The 8,051-nt window shown below is 54.9% G+C and overlaps 1 protein-coding gene across 2 annotated transcripts; it reads left to right on the forward strand.

Moving 5' to 3' along the window:
- The first annotated feature begins 2,002 nt into the window (after positions 1-2,002).
- On the forward strand, positions 2,003-7,380 carry GJB3 (gap junction protein beta 3). Of its 2 annotated transcripts, none has more exons than XM_043574421.1 (2): positions 2,003-2,105; positions 5,785-7,380. In XM_043574421.1, exon 2 carries the CDS (start codon positions 5,819-5,821, stop codon positions 6,629-6,631), a length of 813 nt encoding a protein of 270 aa, XP_043430356.1. In that variant the 5' UTR covers positions 2,003-2,105; positions 5,785-5,818; the 3' UTR covers positions 6,632-7,380. The 2 variants fall into 2 exon arrangements, with proteins under 2 accessions (XP_043430356.1, XP_043430357.1); XM_043574422.1 differs by lacking the exon at positions 2,003-2,105 and adding an exon at positions 2,580-2,721.
- The last annotated feature ends 671 nt before the right edge of the window (positions 7,381-8,051 follow it).

The raw sequence follows: 8,051 nt of genomic DNA on the forward strand, positions 1-8,051 counted from the left end.
AAGTAGGAAATATATGATTGGAAGCAGCCTTACGTTTCATCAGTATGTGACTGATTAAATACATGATAGTACACATACTATTTAGCTGTTCTATGCACAGAACCATATGCATAGCATACCCACATTGGGTAAATGTCAAAAGGAGAGTATCTATATAGTCAAAGATGCATAGCTGATCTCAGGAAGGAGAAACTAGTAACTGGAAACCTGGTGGTCATGTGGGCAGCCCTGGTCACATAATCTGGGTTTCAGGGAGAAGCCAGGAGTAGCACCACAAGTGTGGGACTCCTCAGTGCTGGATAGTATTGAAAGCCCCCAGACTGGATGAGTTCACCCGGGACAAAAGAGGCTAGAGCCTGGGACATGCCCACCAGCATGTGGCCTCCAAGGTGCAAGAAAACTGGGAGTGTGGTGTCAAGGAACCCCAGGGAAGAAAGCGTTCTGAGAAGGAGGCAGTGGTCACCGGCTGTGTCAGGTGCTTCTGTAGGTCCAGGAGGGTGGGGATGGAGACACGACTGTTGGATTTAGCATCATGGAAATCCGCGGTGACCTTGACAGGGCCGCCTTTGTGACACAGTACCGGGATGGAAACGTTGTTCAAATGGGTTGAAGAGCAACTAGGAGGGAAGGAAGTGGGGAGCAGGTTTGCTCTGAGATGCTGGAGAGCAACAGGCCGCAGGGAGCAGATGGCAGAGTCGTGGACCCTCACAGGATGCTCTCATGTTCACACATCCCCCAACACTGGCACATACACAGAAGCACCGAGACCACCCGGCATGGGGTCTCAACAGTGATGTTCAGGGGCCATGACCCAGTGAGTAAAAGACGGCCTCTGCCCTGTGGCTTTGTCCCATCCAGAAACCACAAGGCTGAGACCTCCAGAGCTGGCTCTGCTGCTTAGCATCTGTATGACCCTGGGTAAGTCACCTAACCTCTCTGTACCTCAGTGGGAAGGGTCACACCTTCCTCCCCACTGTGAGGATGAAATAAAGTCTGCCAGCCATGTCTGGCGCAAAGATGTCTCTGAACACGCAATGCAGGGTTAGTCTCTATCGAAATGAGTAGTCGGTAGGGTGACCGTGTAATGGATCTTCCCAGGTTTGGGGGCACTCTTGAGAGTAAGGGGAGGATGTGAATTACACTGGACCACAGGTGGCAGACCTGTACAGTCCTGGGGAAATCCCATGTACAGTCACCCTTGTGTTAACCACACCATCTCTATGTCTCCATCTCTATGGAGACAGCGAGGGCTCAGCCCCAAGGTGACTAAGACCCCAGGGCTCCCAGGGAGGCCAGAAACGCTGGGGTTTCTCCAACAAGGCTGGGAAAGCTCCTTGTCACAGCACACTAATAAATAAGACAAAGCCTTTTTGTCCCCAGAGCCCAGCCCAGCTGCAGGCCCGCCTCCTTCCGCAGTCTCTAGGGCAAGGGCGCTCTCGCCCCAACATCCGACCCCCTCGCACAGAATCTGCCCCTTGTCCTAACTCCAGGCGACCACCTCTGCCCTCACCCCTGGACAAAGGATCCCCCCATCTCCTTTCCAGGCACAGGACTCGCTGTGTCCTTTCCAATGTGGACGCAGAGTCTGCTCCCCACCTTGGAGACCACAGAGCCTGAGCCAGGCACCGCCGTGGAGGCTCATCGTGCCCAGAGTGCCCCCAAGCAGGGTCCCGGCCGGGCGCCGGGCCGGAACAGAGACCGGCAGGACGCGGGCACAGTCGCCGTGGCAACGCGTGTGGGCGAGTCATGATTGCAGGCTGTCCCGGGTCACAGCACTTAACAGTTTGGAGTGCCTCCCGCCCCTGATCTCATTGGAGCCTGTGCAACAGCCCTGCCCATGGCCACCGATGCCCCCATTTCCCACATGAAGAAACCGAGGCTCGGAGCAGCGACGAGCCCCTCGGAAGGCCGCCCCGGCAGCGGGTGGCAGCGGGACTGGACGCGGACCCCTTGCGGCCGAGCCGGCTCCCAGGCTCCTCCCCGGACCTCCCTCCTCCGCACCGCCCCCCTAGCTGAGCCCGCCGCCGCCGCCCGCCTGGCCTCCACTGCAGAGCCCGGCTCCCGCCCCTCCGCCGCCGCGCGGGGCTCCCGGACGCGGGCTCCCGGTGAGTGTGCGGGTGGGGTGGCGGGACTCGAGCGCTCCCGGGCGACCCGCAGCGGCGGGGCCGGCTGAGGAGAGGGGGGCGAAGGAAGGGAGGTGGTGGAAGGGTCTCCCCCAACACCCCCAGTGCCCTCTCGCCCCTGGATTCTGGGCGAGGTGGAGGCTCTAGGGGGCTTGGAAGGTTCTGAGACACCCCCCTCCCACGTCCGCAAGCTCCCGAGCTGCCCCGGATGAAAGGAAAGTGGGTGAGGGGAGTGGGGGGAGACTGCAGTGGCATTATAGAGTGTGGCGACAGTTGGGCAAAGTTTGGTCCCGGGCTGGGAAAAAGAGGATGGCTGCGGGTGAGGGTGGTGGGGAGTGTTGGTGGCCGGCTGGGGTAATCAGAACTGGCCCCACCTGTCCCAGTTCTGAGCTTGGAGGGAAATTCTTTGCAGATGAGTGGAGTCCCTGGGGTGTGTTGGGCGGGACCGGACAGACAGGACCGGAGGGTGGAAGGTGGAAGGTGGGGACCCAGAAGGGGGCTGCACCCAAGTGGGTGTCGGGTGACAGGGCCCCTCTCCTCGGGAAGGCTGGCAGACTGGGCTCCAACCACCACTTCAGTCTTTTTGAGCTCCCACCAGGTGAGTGGCAGGCTGGGGAGGGAATGATCTTAAGATTCTTACAACAGCTCAAGAAAGTAGGAATTCTTTCCCTTTAGAGATAAGGAACAGAGGTCAAACTATTAAGGGATTCTTGGAAGTCACCTGGCTAGTAAGGGGCAGAGCTGAGGCTGGAATCCAGATGTGACTCCATGCTCAGTGCACATTTCTCTGCTCGTCCCCATAAGGCCAGGTCTCAGAGGAGCACGTGGGGGAGAAGAGGGTCTGCAGGGATGGGGTCTTCTGCAGTCACACCATGCTGTTGGAGATTCCTGGAGAAGAGGCATCAGAAGAGCTGAGGTGTTGAGAAGCAAATGTGCCTTCTCCCTCTGGCTAGAGCCGTGAAGTCCTTCCCCCAAGCTACCTTGTCCAGATTGTTCTGCAGGCTACCTACCTGCCCCCACCTCACAGCCCTTCCCTCCAAGCTGCCTCTCTGAGAAGTCAGCATGCATTTCTTTATCACCCAGCACTTACTGAGTACCTACTGTGTGCCAAACACTAGCCACTAAATATAACTCAGTAAGCAAAACAGCACTGATATTCTAGCGGGGGAGACAGACAATAAATAAGAACCAAAAAATAACAAATACTTTAATTTCAAATGGTGATTAAATTCGAGGAGGAAAATAAAGGAGACAGCAGAGTGACTGGGAGGGCAGGGCTCCCAGACCCAGGGTAATCTGGGGAGTCCTCAGCGATGAGAAGGACCCAGCCATGCAAGGTTCTGGAGAAAGAGCATTCCTGGCAGCAGGAATAATTGCAGAGTCCCCAACTCTCCCCATGTGGCTGGAGCAGAGAGAGGCAGGGTGAGAATGTAAAATCTGGGGTTTCATCCTAAGCGTAATGTGAAGCTGGTAGAAAGTTTTAAACAAGGGAGTGACACGGTCCAAGTTAGTGGATTCTAGGGGCCCAGGAACAGATGCCGAAAGGCCAGCGAGGAGGCCCTGGCAATAATACCAGCAAGAGTCATGGTGGTTTGGAGCAAGGTGGTAGCAGTAGAGGGGTGAGGGGGGCCCTGCAAGATTTGGACCCACAGGCATCATGCATGCTCAGAGGGGCATCGTGTGCTCCAGGAGAGCCCACATGTGCACACAGGCCCACACATGCACATGGAGACACATGTTCCCACACCCATGGCAGCAGGCAGACACTAGATGTACTCAGGCAGACCCACCCATCCACACCCTCTGAGTCATCCCAGGACTGGGAGGAAGATGGGTGGTTCTGGGGCCTGAACAAAGTATGTCTCCCCACCACGGAGCCCTGGCATCCAGCATGGCTGGGGTGGTTGGGGCTCCCCCAGGCTCTGGCACAGGGAGAGGGATTGTCTCTAGATTTTCCCTGGATCTGGTGTGCCAGGAGCCAAACCACCTACCATCCCCCACTCACCCCCAACCTGAGTTGTTCTCCCAACCGTCACCACCTACTGACTGGGAGACCTTGAGGAGGTTATTTCTCCTCCCTGAACCTCAGTTTCCCCTCTGCAGAATGGGCTTGCCAGAGAGCAAGAAGATCCTCTGCCCTTCTACCTGGACTACGGTCCTGCTAGCTGGACTAAGAATGAAATTAGAGACAGATAAACAAGAGAAAATCTAATTTAATTTCCTGTGAATGGGGAATCCACATGGATGTGGAAATTCCAAAGACAGGTAAAAGGAGGTATATATGCCCTCCTGAACTAAAGAGAAGGGAATAGGGGTCTGGGACTTCAAAGGGAAGAAATACAATTCACCAAGGATGAAAATGAGTAAGTATTTGGTAAACAAAGGTTTGCTGGGCCACTCAGAAACAATGGGATGTAGAGGACTTTGATCAAACAGGCCTTGCTAGGCTCCTCTCTGTCTACCCTCCTTAGTTCGAATAACAATGTAGTTATCTCCGGTGATGGCTCTCTTCCTGGAGCAGGTCCTCTATCTGAATACTTCTAGGCAGTTGAAGGAGAGATAAAGAGCTTTTCCTGAATCTGATGAGCTTTGATTGCTTTTAACTCAAAATCATCTGCATGCCAAAGTGGCCTATCTTGGGGCGGTCTGCCCTTGGCCCCTACAGGCTCATGACCCCACCCTCACAAGATGGTAGCAAGGAATCAGTGAAGTAAGTTGCAAGAACCTGGTCTGGGACAGGCATCCAGCAGAGGAGGGGTAGGAGGTGGTGGAGAGCACAGCCTGCCCCCACCCCCCACACTGACAGCCTGGCCTGGAATCCAACTGCAGTTCTAAATGAGTGATTTGGCCTCTCTAGATTTCACAATGAGTGGCCAGCATTTATTGAGCACTTACTATGTGTTAAGTGCTTTGCAACGGTTATCTTCATCTGTAAATGAGAAGCATAATAGTATCTACCTCATGGGGTCATTATAAGGACTAAAGGAGATAGTGTTGCACAGCTTTTAGCTCCTCGGCTGACCCATAGTAAATGCTCAATAAATGGTCATTGTTATTATCAGCAAATGCACATTCCCTTCCTTCATGCATACAAGCTCTGTGACTTTTGGCAGGTTACTTAGCCTCTCTCTAGGCCTGTATCCTGCCCGTAGCCTGGGAGGAATAATAGTCCTGATCTCAAAGGGTCATTGGCTGATCAAACGCATCTATCCACATAAAGACCCCAGAACAGTGCCTGATACACGGTAAATGCTCACATCAAATGTTACCTATGCGGAGCACCTGGGTGGCTCAGTCAGTTGAGCATCCGACTTCAGCTCAGGTGGTGATCTCACGATTCCTGGGTTCACACCCCCCCCATCAGGCTCACTGCTGTCAGCCTGTCAAGACAGAGCCCGCTTCGGATCCTCTGTCCCCCTCTCTCTATCCCTCCCCTGCTTGCAGTCTCTCAAAAATAAAAATGAAAAAATACATAAATATATACATATATATGTGTATATATATGTGTATACATACACATATATATGTGTATGTATATACATATACACATACATATAACAAAATAACATATATATGTAACAAAATAAAAAATTAAAATAATAAAAAAAATTTTAATGTCACCCATACATTAAACATGGACTTTTCCCTTGCATGCCGTCAGGTGGGCACGGCCCCCGGCACGCCCGCCAAGCACCATGGACTGGAAGACGCTGCAGGCCCTCCTGAGCGGCGTGAACAAGTACTCCACGGCATTTGGGCGCATCTGGCTGTCGGTGGTGTTCGTCTTCCGCGTGCTGGTGTACGTCGTGGCCGCGGAGCGCGTGTGGGGGGACGAGCAGAAGGACTTCGACTGCAACACCAAACAACCCGGCTGCACCAACGTCTGCTACGACACCTTCTTCCCCATTTCCAACATCCGCCTCTGGGCCCTGCAGCTCATCTTTGTCACGTGCCCCTCGCTGCTGGTCATCCTGCACGTGGCCTACCGGGAGGAGCGTGAGCGCCGGCACCGCCAGAAGCACGGGGACCAGTGCGCCAAGTTGTACGCCAACGCGGGCAAGAAGCACGGCGGCCTGTGGTGGACCTACTTGTTCAGCCTCATCTTCAAGCTCCTCATCGAATTCCTCTTCCTCTACGTGCTGCACACGCTCTGGCATGGCTTTGGCATGCCACGCCTGGTGCAGTGTGCCAACGTGGCGCCCTGCCCCAACGTCGTGGACTGCTACATCGCGCGGCCCACCGAGAAGAAGGTCTTCACCTACTTCATGGTGGGTGCCTCTGCCGTCTGCATCGTGCTCACCATCTGCGAGATCTGCTACCTCATCTTCCACAGGGTCCTGCGAGGCATAGCCAGGAACAAGCCCCCGAAGGGCCACAGCCTCCCATCCTCCACCAGCCGGGCCTCCACCTGCCGCTGCCACCACAAGCTGGTGGAGGCTGGGGAGCTGGGCTCCGACTCTGGCGACGACAAGAGACACGCGTCTGCACCCAGCATGACCCCCATCTGACCACAGGCTGGGGAGCGACGCTGGAGCTGCCAGTGGGGACAGATGGGCAGTACTGCACGGGGGGAGGGGTCCTACAGGTGCTGGGTGCCCCCACTTTGAATTCGCTACTCTATCCCGTTTCATTTTTGGCAGATTTTTTGAGCACTGGGCACTGTGCTGTCTACCCAGGTATGAGTCACACCCCAGAACTAGCGCCAGCCCTTGGGGGAGACAGACGTCGAAACAAATCAACGACTGAGTGCGAGGGGACCCCCAGGAGGCTCCCAGCAGAGCTTCCGCCTAACCCAGGAGGGAGTGATCAGGAGAGACCTACCCTGAGTACAAAATGTTTGAGAGAGGTGAGAAGGGCTTCCTAGAGGAGAAAGCAGCAGGTGTTTGCAGGTGAGATGTTTGCCCTGGTTTGGACGCACCGGATCAAAGGGAATTTCATTCCCTTGGGAGAAGCACCCAGGTTCTGGGCTGGAAAGGAAGTAGTCTCTAAGCAGTGGGAGGTCCAAAGGCCTGAGGGTGAGCTTGTGAAGGGGAGGAGGAGATGGCTCTGTGACGCCACCTGCTGCTCGAGATACTCGGGTGTCCTCCTGGTCCCCACTGTCCTCAGGGGAAGCCCCCTTTCGCCCAGTTCTGCTCCTCCCAGGCTCAGACAGCTTTTCGGCCGTCTTCTTGCCACAAACGTGGTCAACCTAGTGCCAGCCTCCCAGACTCTGCTGCCAGAGACTCAAGGTAGATGTTCCTTGAAATCAATAAAGGCTGTATTTTATACAGGTTGGCTCCGTCCTCTGTTCTGTACTCCCACCCACAAGACCCTGAGGGCAGGGAAGGTAGGCCTCAGGAGGGCTGTACGTCTGGGGGTGAAGGCAGACTGGGGCTGGGGTTGATCTGGGTGGGGATGTGGGTGGAACCTACTGGTATATATGTTGTGATTGTAAGTGTGGTCACAAGAGGACGCTGTGCTCCCTCTGCAACAGCGCTTCCCGCGTTTCTAGTGAGAACACTGCTCTGAGCACACACACAATCATTGTTCTCCCCATAGATAAACCACACTCCCTCCTCCTTTATAACCCAATCACCACCATCAACAATCCACGTCCCCACCCTGTGTACACAAATCTCTGTTATTCATACTCTCATTCCTTATAATATGCCACAACAGGATGGTTGTCTCCTCTAAAGGTGGGAGTCCCAGCCTCACTCAAGCATCATTCAGCAGCTCCTTCCATCTGCCCTGAGCATCGTTGGCTCACCGGGGCCCTGGCAGGAGGTGGAGACTGCATAGGAGAACAGGAGCTGAACTCAAACAGCTCCGAGTCAGGGGAGACAGTAACATACTCGTCTCCTGCAGTAACCAACAGTTGGGTGGTTCACAGCCCCCCCCACCCCACCCCCAGTACTGTGTGGTGACCTGCAATTTAGGGGACACCAA

This window comes from Prionailurus bengalensis, chromosome C1 (genome assembly GCF_016509475.1).
Source record: "Prionailurus bengalensis isolate Pbe53 chromosome C1, Fcat_Pben_1.1_paternal_pri, whole genome shotgun sequence".
Classification (NCBI taxonomy): domain Eukaryota; kingdom Metazoa; phylum Chordata; class Mammalia; order Carnivora; family Felidae; genus Prionailurus; species Prionailurus bengalensis.